Here is a 14800-nt window from a genome sequence, read left to right as displayed (position 1 = left end):
CATGAACAAAATAAGTATTTGAATACATTTTAGGCAAGTACAGAGCTGATGAACAGTCTCCAGGCCATTCATCCTTTGTGTGGGGTTGGATTTAATTCCTGAAAGTGAAATTAGCAACAGTACTTTTAAAAATTGATGGAAAAGCATTATCAACAATCTTGCTGATAAAGTAGTTAACAGAAAAGCATAAAAATTCAGGGTTCAAATTTTCTCATCTTGCATTCATTTTCCTGTTTATCAACATTCTTCAGGCCTTACATTGATTATCATTTTTTCTTAGAGAGAGAGAGAGAGAGAGAGAGAGAGAGAGAGAGAGAGAGAGCATGTGTGTGTGAATGTCCTAGACTTAAGCTATGTGATTTGCACAGTTGTGACTTGAAGATTACACTTTGTCCCTAGGAAATAGCACACAAGTGTAGTTTAAGGGAAAAAAATCAGGGAGCTGTTCCTAAAGGTGTTTAGGTGAATTTTTTTTTTGAAAAAATACTTTAAAATGTCAAAAAACTAAGAACAACCTTGTATGAATTGTTATGTATTTCTAATGAGTATGGCAAGCAAAATTCTCTTTAAAAATTCTCTAGAAGTTCTCCACAGCCCGAAGTGAATGCACTGTAACCTCAGTCTTATGTAGGTTTTACTTGGTTTTCATTTTAATATTTCTAGATTACTCTTTGTTAAACCATTTTCATTTTTCTCATTTGCAAAAGTCAGACGTACAATGAATTTGTAAGATTTCCAAATTTTGTGGAACCGTGTGCTTATACAATTTTAGGTTGTTCCTTTTAAGAAAAGCAATACAAAACATGTAAATGCAAGATTGCTGGGTTCTCTCCCCAGACCTAGAAGAGGTCTGTGCAAGTGGAGAACTGGAGCTGAAAGTACTTTAGCTTCAGAGTGAATATCTGCAGGGACTTTGTGATTAACTGCAGACATTAGAGAAATATGAGCACCAAAGAGCCATAATTATCTGGCGTCATCAGGGGTGAGGTGTACTGAAAGTGTCAATCTTTTAAGTTTCCCAGCTACTACAAATTCTATACCTTTTTACTTGTAAAATATTGTCTTCCACAATATGAAACAAGATAAAACAGGTAATCTATCCAAAATGGGTTGTAATCAATCCAACCTCATTATGATATATGACAGTAGATTCTACATTTTCTTGACACAGCATTATTATTTCAGGCCTAAATTATGTCTCTGTGGCTTTGTGAGGATGAAGAAATGTTCTGGATGGATTTCCTAAGGTTTCACCACTAGAGTACTATCAGTTTCTTCCAGGTTAGAGATCAGAGATGCAGGCTGAGGGGCAGGAGTGAGTAGGTATTTATGAGTCATTAACTTGAGGCCCAGAGGTCAAGAAAAAAGATATGATCACAGGGCTGCAGGTCCAGTAGGTCCAGTCCTGCTCTCAGCCTTGGACAGCACACTTATCCCCTCTGTCCCTCCCACCAGCATAAGATCTCTCTTAAATCTGTCTGCAGGTATATAACCCAACTGGCTAAGGAAAATATGCATTAAGGTCAGGAATATAAAATATCATCATCATCATCATCAAAACAACAGCAGCAAAGATAAGGCTGAAACTTATCAAATGCATTCTCCACTAAGGCTGTTAGCATAATCACCTATTCTGCAGAAGATCCATTGCAGAAGAGGCAGATCCACTGCTCCCATTTTGCAGAGCAGGAATATGAGGTACAGAGAAACTAAATGAATGGTATAAAGTCACAAAATTACTAACAGTCAGAAGAGAGATGTCAGTACAGTTACTCTAACTCTAGGGCCTCTCCCTTAACCACTGTAGGTGCTCTTGTCCTCCCTTATCTTTGCTTCCCCTTTCTGCCGTTTTAGTTAGCCACATCAACTGTGATCTGAAAATATTCAACTAGAAATTCGAGAAATAAACAGTTCATGTTTTAAATAAATTTTATTACAATATATTATTATAATTGTTCTCTTTTATTATTAAATATTGTCACTAATCTCTTAGTGTGTCTAATTTATAAATTAAAACATTGCCATAGGTGTGTACATATAGGAAAATCTTAGAGGTTAGCACTATCTATGACTGCAGGCATCCACTGTTTGTCTTGGAATATATCCTTGTGGATGAAGGGGGACTACTTCATTCCTAATGTGCCAATAGACACAACATTGAAGAGTTATTTGGTCTACTGCATTGTAAACACCATGGATTTTTTTAAAGGAGAAATAAAGCTAAGCAAGTATTATTATTATTATTATTATTATTATTATTATTATTATTATTATTGGATCCTGCTATAAGAGGATATGGCCATGGTTATCAGTTTGGGTTGGAGAAATCTCCATTCTACCATCTCCTCCCTGATCATCTTGTTTCACATCATGCTTTTTGAAATACTTGGAGTGCTGTTTGCATTCATCCCAGAGGGTTGCACTATGGTAAATACATCTGATTTCCAAATGAGGTCATGACAGTGTAGCGTTTGCACAGACAGAGTGGTGCTTAGCAAGGACCTGACCCCCAGAGATATTGAACTGGTAGTGTTAACAACCACCACACTGTGAAACATTGTCATTAGAGGGTCTCCCTCAAAACCCTGAAGTCCAGTGATTGGTAAATAACAGTATCTGTGTTTTAAGGGTGGAATTGTATAGTAATATAATTTAGGCCACATTATTTGGATCAAAAGAAAGAGAAATAAAATGTTTTGATTATATGATGCTCATAAAAGCTACTTTTATTTCATAGTGATATTTATACATGCATTTTTTGAAATAAAGTATTTCATTAGCATAATCTAAATGAGAAATAAATTGAGGCTAACAATCAGTGGAGAATCATACCAGCCTGGTGAGTGTACAAAGACTGTGAAAGCCACTACCACCCAGCCAGTGCTCTAGTCAGATGTGTCTCCTTAGAAGGTAGTTTAAGTCCAGGAAACCTAAAGCCACTGAAGAATTGTTTTCTGAGATGTTGTTAGTATTAATTCCAGTTAGTATTTATTAGCACATAACCAATGCTTTTTAGACATTGTCTTTAGACTTCTTAATAGCAACTGATAATTGAGTTGGAGTTGGACTTTGGGTCTGTGCCATGTCACTCTGCTATCCATGCTGTGAAACACTATAGTACCTTACTCTCCATAATATCTTAGATAGCAAGTAAAACAGAAGAAAAATTTTGCAAATGTAGACGGAGAGTTCATATGAGCCCCAACTGGAAAGTCAGGAGCACTGTGTTAGTTCATTTTTCATTGCTATACCCAAATACCTGAGGCTGGGTAATATGTAAAGAAAAGATATTTATTTAGCTCACTGTTTAGTAAATGTTAAGAGCATGGCAGCAACTTCTGCTCAGCCCTGATGAAGTTTACCTTGACAACCTCACAACTTTACCTTGATGGCATCAAGGTGATAGTACACCTGAGAGGAAGAGGTCACATGGCCATATGGGAAGCTAGAGAGCAGGGAGGGGTCAGTTTTGCCCTTTCAGAATGACCCACTCTCTCAATAACCAAGGTGTCCCATGAGACTACTTAACCCCTTCTGAAATCAGTTCTCCAACCACCCAACAAACTTGCACAAGGTCCCACCCTTTAAAGATTCCACAATTTTTAACAGTGCCATTCTGGGGACCAAGCTTTCAACATATGACACTTTAGGGGTGGGTACAGTCAAGCCATACTCAACCTATAGCAGCCATTCACTAAAGAGTCTTATTAAAGTAATCCTTGATCCTGTGCTGATGGGCATCGGGCCAGATCACAGCCCACACTCCTCAGGATCTCACTGACCAGGCTGAGATCCTGTGAGATGGACTGATTTGTCCTCATCTAGGTTTTCAGCCCATTTCCTGGTGATATCTACTGAGGCCTGTGTACACATTCCCATTCAAACTTCTCAGCTAGAGAGGCAGAGTACCAATTAAAGAAAAGCATTCAGGCTTCCCAAATCCATTTGGAAGGGGGAAAAAATAGTAGCAGCAGCAACATTACAAAAATTTTGAATAATGTCAAGAACGCTTAATTTTGTAGCATTTGTATGGTGTTTTTTTTTCCATTTATTTGTAAACTGTAATTATCCCATTGCCATGTTCAAATTTTAAAAAGTCCCCAGGTGCACATGAATGTGATGTTAAAGGAAACTCTTAAAATATTCTAACATCTTAGATTTCCATACATTCCATAAGCAATCGTGGTTTGCAGTTACACATAAAAATAGCTTCCCCATTCTTCAGTTCTCTTCTCTGCTGTTAGTAGCAGAGCAGAGCTTGGTGGAGAGAGAGAATTTGTTGGAGATAAGGACTTGGCTCTCTTCCCTGCTCTTCAGCTTTTCACAGGCAAACTGTGCTCTGTAGTCTCGAGGTCCTCCCACGGGACACAGAAGCTCAGAATTCATGCCTCTGAAGATGGAGTAGGAAACCAGAGGGCTTCAAACTAAGATGCTTAACAAATGGCTGTTTTTATAGTGGCCTGGGCTGTGACTCAGAACCTCTGTCTTGGGATTGCTGACCTATCAGGCTTGCACTGCATCTCACAATCGGGTACAATAGTTAATTTTTAGCTTAGAGAGGTTGAAAAAGTCTATTACTGTGTGAGGGAAAATTGTAAAATATGGGTCTTAGGTTTAAAGACTAAACTGAGTTTCATTAGGGAAACAGTGAGATCATTCACACAATACTATATAAGTAACTCAGCAAAATTACAAAAACAAATTTTAAAGAACTTGATCAGTTGTCACAGAGTATGACAAGATTCTATAATATGAGCAATACCATTACCCCTTGATATAAGCAAACCTTTCCTGAACAGGTTATGTGTAGTACAGGCTCTTGATTAAGGAAGGAAATAAATGACTGTGAGATGGTCAGTCCTTGGGAACTTTGCCCTACTGCTTCCTTATCTTTGAGCTGATAAGTGGACCTCATCCTAAATGACATATTATAATGATGATGATAATGGTAATAATAATAATAATAGTTCATTTTCTCATTTCTCTTGCTTCCAGTTGACACTGAAGTTGGGATTTATTTCTCCTGACAAGCATCATTATCTGTCTTCTCTCCAACCATTGACCTCATCCTATTCATTCTTCTTCCTGGGGCTTTCTTATCAAGACACTTATTGCTTTATATTGAATTCTGGATGATTTTCATTTCTTTGAACATTCATAAGGAGCACATTCTTTCTAGCGTCCCTACATATCTATCCTTCCATTCTCAAACATCCATTCTCTTTATTGGTAAAGTGTGTTGGAGGCAATACCCCCACATGGTCTCACTTCCCCAGAGTAGAGATGTAACACTGCTGTTATGAAGTGTGACAGTGCCGTGTACATGACACACTGCAAGCTCCGTTGGTTCCAGTTGCCCAGTAACATTCAGTCGTGTTATCCAAGTGCTTTAAGGTATTTGAGAAAACATAAAAAGGGAAGACCGGAGCAGCAAAACCACAACCACTCAAAGCTCTGTTTGTTTCCTAGGGATCACAACTGTGCTGACGATGACAACCATCAACACACACCTTCGGGAAACTTTGCCCAAAATTCCCTACGTCAAAGCCATTGACATGTACCTGATGGGCTGCTTTGTCTTTGTGTTCCTGGCCCTTCTGGAGTATGCCTTTGTCAACTACATTTTCTTTGGAAGAGGCCCTCAAAGGCAGAAGAAGCTTGCAGAAAAGACAGCCAAGGCGAAGAATGACCGTTCAAAGAGCGAAAGCAATCGGGTAGGCCCCCCACCCCTGCAGCACAACAGTTACTGAATTTAACTGCATGACATTTGAATGCCAGTTGTGTGGGCTCGTTGATCATAATCTGAAATGTTTCTTTGTGCAAGTCACCGAGTTCACATCAAACCCATGTTAGTACAGATGCTGGAGAAGTTAGCATCTTCCCAATTTCCTATAAAAAGAACAGAATGGGTAGATCCTGGAATGAATGAAACTTTGGAGCATGGGGCCCAAATTTAATGTAAGGAAGCATCTCTCCAGGATGATTCAGTATTCCAGTTGTAAAATTACTGATTTGAACTTTAGCCTGCTATGGCTCTAGGCAGTATAGTAGACAGACATGGCACTTGCCACCCTTCTTCTGGCCCACGGTTCCCTGGAGAAAAATCCAAAGTGCACAATGAAAAGGCTGGGGTTGTGGCTCAGCAATAGAGCACTCACCTAAGCATGTGCAAGGCACTAAATTCGATCCTCAGCACTACATAAAAATAAATAAATAAAATAAAGGTATATAAAAACAAAGAGCACAATAAGTGAGCAGGGCTCTGTGCAGGTGGTTTTGGGGAGGAGCTGGGTGTATTCCACAAAATGTCAGGGCGGGTGGTACCTCAACAGCAGTGGCCCAGGAGGACGAGGAGGACATACTGCCTTGGGAAGCCCTGGGCTCTCTCTCCAAGAGAGCACCAGAGCACAAGCCAGGTATGCCTCCTTCACCCAGCTCCTCATGCAGTTGCATCCTTCTAATCACAAAGTGACTTTGTCATTAAATATCACTTCAATTTATTTTAAATGAAAGCAGTGGTTTATTATAATTGCAAACAATATTTTAGTGAAAGCACATTGTAGTTTCTAGATAATTTTTCTTTTTCATTAACTAATTTATTTATTTTAATTAGATATATATGACAGTAGAATTCATTTTGATTCATTGTACACAAAAGCAGCACAACTTTTCATTTCTCTGGTTGTACATGATGTAGTGTTGCACCATTTGTGCAGTTATACGAGTACCTGGGATGATGATGTCCATCTCATTCCACCATTTTTCCTGCTCACATGCCCCATCCCCGCTCCACCTTCCCCTTTGCCCCACAAAAGTTCCTCCATTTGTCCTATGCCTCCCCCATTAAGAATCAGCATCCACTTATCAGAGAGAACATTCAGGCTTTGGGTTTTTTGGGATTCATCTACTTCGCTTAGCATGACATTCTCCAACTCCATCCATTTCCCTGCAAATGCCATTTTTTTTCTCTTTTAATGCTGCTATATATACACAATATCCCATTGTGTATATATACCAGAGTTTCTTTTTACATTCATCTATTGAAGGGTATCTAGGTTGCTATGAAAGGTATCTAGCTGCTATGAATATTGATGTAGCTGCGATACTACAATATGCTGATTTTAAGTCCTTTGGGTATAGACGGACCAAAGAGTGGGATAGCTGGGTCAAATGGTGGTTCCATTCCAGGTTTTCTGAGGACATCATTATCCCAGGTACACATAATATTTCCATACTGCTCTCCAGACAGATTGCACCAATTTGCAGACCCACCAGCAATTTCCTTTTCCCACACATCCTCGATAACATTTATTGTTGTCTGTATTTATGATAACTGCCATTCTAACTGGTATGAGATGAAATCTTAGAGTAGTTTTGATTTACATTTCTCTAATTACTAGAGATGTTGAACATTTTTTCATATATTTGTTGATCAAATGCTCCTCATAGAGGAAAAAGTAGTCCTAAATCTTCATTATGTAGGATTAGGCCCTGACTTCATTAACAAGATTCCTAAAGCGCAAGAAATAAAATTAAGAATTAATAAATGGGATTGACTCAAACTAAAAAGCTTCTTCTCAGCAAAAGAAATAATCAATGTAAATGAAGAGAGAGCCTGCACTTTGGGAGCAAATTTTTGCCACGCCCATCAGACAGCACTAATCTCCAGGATATATAAAGATCTCAAAAACCTTAACACCAAAAAACCAAACAACATGATCAATAAATGGCTTAAGGAGCGGAACAGACATTTCTCAGAAGAAGACATATATTTGATCAACAAAGATATAAAAAAATGTTCAACATCTCTAGATAATTTTTCTAATTGATCATTTCACTTCTTTCATTCCCTCAAATCCTCAAGAATATATTTCAACTTGTTTACAGATTGGCCTTGTTCCTACATTTCTTTTGGTTTTTAAAATTCCCATTGTTAAAGCTTCTTCTGTCTCAAGACTGTGGAGATTTCCCTGCACTTTCCCATTCCATGGTGGGTCCGCCCCTCACAGGGAGTGAGCAGCTCCTTGGAGTATTGCCTATGCCTGCGGTGGCCCAGAATAGTCTGCAAATGTTCATGAATGAATGGAGGCATGTTAAATGAATGTAAATGGCTCCTTTCCTTTCAGCAAAACATAAATAGAGTTGGTCTGAAAAACCCAGGATCTGTGAATAAAACTAGGCTTTCTATAGGCAAAATTATCTTGAATTTCTTACTGGAAAATATACTCAGTACCATACTGCTATATTTCTAAAGAGGTCTGCATCCTACTATGAATACACAATTTGCTTTGGCCGTGCTGTTTCCAGGGAAACTAGAATTCGTCACATCATTATTGTTTCCATGACAGAGGCACACATACACACACATACAAATACAATGCTGTCTCTCCAAATTCCTTCTCTGTTTAAACAAATTATGAATTTATTTTCTTTTCTCTAAATTGAAGCTGTTTAGAATGGTCCAATTGTTGTGCTGCAGAAATACCTTTTTAAGAGTGAAGCATGAAATTTTAAACAAAAAAGACAAAAAACAAACATCTCTAACATCCACTGAGAAAATTAGCAGAATATAGACACAATATATTATAAATCAGATGCAAAGGAAATTTTCAATTGACTCATGAATCCATTTTTTGTTCTTCGTTTGTCAAAAAATTTGCTTCTCTGTTTTCCCAGAGGTTTTGGTAACCCTTTAAATGTTGATATTTTTCAAAAATCTGTAATTGTTAATCAGCTCCTAAGATGTGAAGTCAATGTGAAAATGTATGTATTCTAATTTTTGATGCATATTTAATGCTTTTAAAGATAAGGACTAAAAAATTATTCCTGACTCACCTAAAAATGTAGTGGTAATTTTTAAGTAGAAATTAACCACCCAAAAATTTTATATCAAGTCATGGGGAAGAATATAAGAAAAGTGGGAAAAGTATCAGAGACCTTATGCAAAACAAAAATGTCACTATACATACAGAAAAATAACTTCAACTGTCTTTTGCAAATATTGAGTCATTAATTTTTCCTCTAACACGTGGGATTTTTATCAGTGTGGCCAGCTATACCCTGTAGCTTTTCCCTGATAGCTACTGGCTCTATAGTAGGGACTTGGCTTATCTTTGTCTTTTCTGAGACCCCTGAGGCATGTCAAGGTGAGGAAGTAGCCTTGTGGCTCCAATAAGGAAACTAAACCACCAGTAACTGCCTCTAGAACTGTAAATTTATTGACCCTCCTGAGAGACCATGAATAAATTTTCCTTATATGTAGTGTCATGTCATATTCTAACTCAGTAATTGATCCATGGATGTTTGAAATGTTTGCATACTCACATAATTCCTCCTTAATCCAGTGATCTAATGTAAGCCCTGACTTTAAGTGATTTGTGCTTATGGTGTATTTGTTCCTGAGTTGTTTCTGTACCCAAGAATTAGTCTTTAGTTACAATGCACACATTATAGTTACGAGCCTTGTGGTATTTTCCAAGTTGTCCAGTTGGTATTTAAATTTCATAAGATGTCAAGAAGTCAAAATTCCTGTCAAGAAATGAGCACCACAGATTCAATACCATTCCTACTAAACAGCAAGATCTTGTTCCTTACATGACAAATTCTGTCTTATTCTTCTAAAATTAGAGTCTTAACTGAAGCTGGAAGGTAAATAGAGACAGAGAGAGAGCCACTATATGGCATTCTAGCGACATATTCCCTGAAAAAGGTCAAAGACCCCTCTGTGTATTCTGGATATTCTGGATAAGATATTAGGTTTTTTTGTTTGCTTTTGTTGTTGTTGTTGTTGTTGATGTTTAAGATTTGCACCTGTCAAGGTTCTAGAGCAGGAAGAAAAACTTCATTGAAATCGATGATTCTAATTATAGTAGATATGAGATGGACCCTTGAAAATAACAAGTATTCATGAAATGTGTTAAATTGAAAGTCATTTGTCATTCGATATAGGGAATTACAGAACTCATATTTCACCACAGTCATTTATATTTTAAGACCTACAATATAGATGATAGAAAACGATGAGCATCTCTTTTGGAAATGTTTGTTTAAATTTTTTAGTTTCTAAGATTTAACACATTTTAATAACCCTGTAATCCTTTCAGGAAAAAATTTTCAGGTGATTTTCATGTAAATTTTCTATACTTTGGTTCACTTTTTAATGAAACCATGTGAGTGTAAAACTATAAGGATAAGGAGCCCAACTGTTTCCCAATAAGATTGTATTAGTTATTATACATTTACGGTGTTTTGTATGTTAGAATAAGGCTTACCTGCACTGTTGTTTCCAAGTGTCCATCTACCCGAAATAAGAATAATGCAAATTTCCAACAGTTCCCCAGTCCTATGGCACGTAAGACAGCTACAAACGATTCATAAAAGTCCAATGCATTCAAGAGCATTTTAGTTTTGCAAATAATTAGTGAGATTCATAGAGAATTGGGTGTAGCTTCCCTCAGGTGAAGCTTACCTCACTAGAGTTCAAAGGCAAAGACAAATATACAACATGGACCACAAAGTTTTGGGACATTGATGCATGCAGATTTATCACTAAATCTTGAAAACTCAACCCAACACGCAATTGGCCTCATTTTTATGTGTTCTCCACTCACCCTGTGCAGTCTCTGAGATCACCATATTTGTTCTCATCCCTTTGTCAGCTGTTACCCTGTTCTCTCTACCAGAACATCTTTCTTCTTGCCCAGTGTCTTCCTCTCCTTCAATCTCAAGGCAGTCATTTTCCTTTACGGCATTTTCCTTGATTTTTTCCCCTACCATTTGTCTGAATTCTGCCTGTCACTCCATACCCCAAACACTGACTTTGTTCCTGTTTTTCCAACTTCTAAGACACATTCTCTGTGCCTGTGAAATGAAAAACACTTAGATCCCTTGTGCCCACCAAGCCTTCCCCATTTTGTAGTATCCAGTTCCTGGCATGTACCAAAATACACATGGTATGATTCCCAGGTGGCAAATGTTCATGTAACATGTATCCATGAAAGTGTGGCCTTTGGTTCCACCTGACTGGAGGTGTTTTTGTTTTTGTTAGGTTTGGTTTGGTTTTGTCTTTCCAATTTCCTAGTGAGAAGAGACAGGAAAACTCACAAATGTCATGTTTTGGGGTTTTTTAAAGTTCCTTTTTCTTTGGTACTGGGGATTGAACGTTGGGGTACTTAACCACAGAGCCACATCGCCAGCCCTTTTTATGTTTATTTTTAAAATTTTACCTTAGTTCAAGACAGGGTCTTGCTAAGTTGCTTAGGGCCATGCTAAATTGCTAAAGCTGATTTTTAATTTGCAATCCTCCTGCCTCAGCCTCTCCAACTTCTGGAATTATAGGCATTGGCCACTGTACCAGGCTAAACGTCATGTTTTTTAAAGCCAGGTGAAACTGAATCATTAGGATTCTTAAAGTACATCATTTCTTTAAGAAAATATAGTTCTTTCCTTGGTATTTTGTTGCACAAAAAAAAATGTTAATTTAGATCTCTTAGATTTTGATCAAAGAAGATTTTTCATACAGTCTTTCTGAGATTAAGATGGTATTTTTAAAAATGTATTTAAAGGGCAAGATGCAGTCTTTTTAAAAATGTGTTTGCTGATTGTTCAAAGTTCTCACCTGCTAGATTCCTTGAGGGTGAGAACCTTCTCATTTTTATGTTTGTGGTCCTGAACCAGGTCCTTGGTGATGGCATATAGCAAGTGTGCAGCCATATTTTGCACGAATATTTCTGGAAAAGCCCAGGTTCCTCATGTTCATGTCTCCAGTGAGATGACCTCCTGAAGCGGACCCTGGAGCTTTCATCTCGTGGTTCTATTCTTTAAAACATAAGATAGAATACAGAGAACCATTTTCTAGAGCTAAATAATGTTTGACAGTTTTTGTCCCTCTCTTGAAAAAAAAAACCAATTTCAGTTTTCTGAGATTCCAATTAATAATATCATTATTATTGAAAAGAATAAATTCTATATTTGTATTTTAAAAATAAACATTCGTCTTCCATTTGGGGTTATTGTCTGATTCGCCCTCAGGTACATATTATTTTTAAACATATCAGCTTACCATTTAAGTAGACCTGTTTAAAATGTTGGAGACTTAAATAAGACCGAATTGAGTTTGTTTAATAAATGACCTCAACTTATTTATTTTCATTAAGCAGTGACCAAAAGCAGATATTTGGTGGAATGTCACCCAGATTTATTCCAGTAATCTGAAGTAATGGAACAAAAAATGAATTAAACAGGATCCAGCTCACTGGCTGAATTTCTTCCCCACCCCTTTATCCAGGACAAGATGTCCAGTGTGAGCCAAAAGATTCATTCCCTCACCATCCAATTCACTTCTCTGTGGCATAAAGCAAGTTGGAAGATGCTGTGGGAGATAAAGACTAGTGAGACAGGGTTCTTTCCTGCAGAATCTTTTATACAACTCACCTTTGCTTGGGTAAAGGCCATCTCATATGTCCATGTCCTTTTCCAGTGTCCTCCCTTTTATATCCAAAGCAGGTTCAGTTCACCCACTTCTTAAGGAGAGTGAATGACTACTGGCATTCCACAGCTGACCCTATGTGTCCTGCTGCCAGGTCCCAGCCCAGGACACACTCCTTTAGTCTGCTCACCTGTTTTAGCCATGCCTCAATTTATCTTGGGCTTCTCCTCCCACATCTCTTGGCACCATGAGAGAGTCTCCTGGATGATGCTTCCCTGGTCCTGAAAACAGCAAACAGACTTTGTCATTGAAAAGGTTTTACTGTTCATCAATCCAGAGGAAGATGATAAAAAAGAACAGATACCAAAGTTTCAAAATCTTACTGATGTCTAACATTCCCAGTACTTTTGAGATATAGAAACATCATTAGAATTTTCCTGCCACTGTATAAAAAGTAAGAAAGATATGCTTTTTTATCATTGACCCTTCCTCCCCATAATACTCTTTTGAAGGGCCTGCTCCCCAACATATGTGGACCATTTGCATCTCCAAAGCCCCAACCTGGCTGTCTTCTGTGCTAAGAGCCTGCTGAGTCCCTGAAGATCCCCATGGTGACACCCTTCATCCTGTAGTTCACAGACAACATCTTTTAGGAAAAGCAAACATCTCTGGGCTCAGGACCTATTTGCAGCTATGTGGGTATTCATGTTCTGAGGCTCAGTCAGAGTCAGGAGTTGAGAGGTCATGGTGGGGTCTGAATGGTAAATAACTGTCTCTCCACTCCTCACCACCCTCAGAGCTGCCAAAATATAGGATGGAGCAGGTGGTAGACAAGCATTGTGCTGTTGTGACCACAGCAAGTACACCATGGTGACTTCTGGCAAATACTGGGACTTGTGGTGATGGCAGGAGGGGAGCAGTTCTCCACAACTCTGGCCTTTTCTTTTCTAGAATGCCCTAAGGGGAACGGAGACCAGTCCACTGAACTCTAACTAGAAATCTTCTCTACACTGTCTCCTTTCAAATTCAACACTTACACCAGCAAACTTGAGCTGTGCTTCAGAAATATGTCATTTTTCTACTTAGAAATCACATTTATGTTTTGTTACCAAAAGTGTAAAGTTGGAACTCCTTAACCTGACATACAGAAAACCTTACTGGCCTGACTCTGGTCTTCTTTCGCTAACATTACTAGATGTCCTTTCCTATTATAAGATGACATGAAGACGATAATAAGCTGAGCATGTGCCAGGACCCTTGAGTGTGAAGCTGTTATCTCCAAAACTTGAGTACCATTCGGCTAATTTGTCTCTCTCAAAATACATTACTTAATCTTTGAACTTTTGCTTGTGGTCCTTTCCTGTTTTTGTTTGTTGTTTGTTTGTTTTTAACTAGTGGTGGGAATGAAACCCAGGTCCTGGGGCACTCTAGACAAATATTCTACCACTGAGCCCACTCCCAGTTTTCTTCAACTCATTTTTGGAGCCCACTGAAAATACATCTTTCTCTCACCTCTTGTAGTGGTTTGGAATATTGCTGTGTCAGATTTCCACAAACTTAGGTTAAAGCAGTGCCCATTTTTACCGCACAGTTCCTTAGGTCAGAAGTGCAGGTCATGGGGGCTCAGCTGGGTCCTCAGTGTGTCCGTCCGACAAGACTTACATCAAGAAGGCTCTGAGGATAAATGTGCTTCCAGGCCCATCACGGGGTTGTCCACATGCAGATCCCGGTGTTGCAGGGTGTCAGCTGTGCCTGGCCTTTGCATCTCCTGGCTGTCCTATTCTTTCTATCAACGATAAATTGAGTCTTTCTTAGGCTGTGCATCCCTCTGTTGCTTTCATTTCTCTGACTCTCTCTTCTGCTTCTCCCTGGAGAAAGTGCTCTACTGTTCTTATGAAAACTTATGCTTCGATGGGGCCCACCTGGATAATCCAGGATAATTTATTTACCTTAACGGCTGTACACTAAAAAGTTATGTTGTAACTGATTCACAGCTTCTGGTGAGTTAGGTATGAACTTGCTGGGGGCCATTGTCGGGATTCCCTCACCTCACCTCTGCGAAGCATAGCTAAGTGACCTTTGGTGGTATTCTCAAACACATTGTACTCAACTTAGCGTCTTCTTGGGTGTCCTTGTGCCAGAGCCTGAGCGGCCATTGGATGTTTGCAGCCCTTCCTGAGCCCCTACCAACTTGCTGTCTGGAGCTATTCCACTTGGGGTCCTAGCCCCCTAGTCCTGCTCCAAGCTCCAACAAACCCCTCTCTCTCCCAATTCAGGAGTTGTGCGTGAGTCCTCTCTGCTCACTTCACCACCCTCTCATCCAGCCCAATGTCTTTATTGAGATTAAGGGGCAATACGAGGTGGGAAGACTCA

General features: G+C 38.8%; 1 protein-coding gene across 3 annotated transcripts in view; it reads left to right on the top strand.

The window, feature by feature from the left end:
* The window catches only part of Gabrb3 (gamma-aminobutyric acid type A receptor subunit beta3), a 396285-nt gene that overhangs the window by 374641 nt on the left and 6844 nt on the right, over positions 1 to 14800 (top strand). For all 3 annotated transcript variants that reach the window (XM_021728975.3, XM_005316894.4, XM_005316896.4), the window contains one exon: positions 5470 to 5714. In XM_021728975.3, the coding sequence (XP_021584650.3) occupies positions 5470 to 5714 (245 nt within the window). The remainder of the gene's footprint in view (positions 1 to 5469; positions 5715 to 14800) is intronic.

The sequence above is a fragment of the Ictidomys tridecemlineatus genome, chromosome 5 (assembly GCF_052094955.1).
Source record: "Ictidomys tridecemlineatus isolate mIctTri1 chromosome 5, mIctTri1.hap1, whole genome shotgun sequence".
Lineage (NCBI taxonomy): Eukaryota > Metazoa > Chordata > Mammalia > Rodentia > Sciuridae > Ictidomys > Ictidomys tridecemlineatus.
Note: the sequence above shows the minus strand (reverse complement) of the source record. Positions and strands in the feature narration are given on the sequence as shown.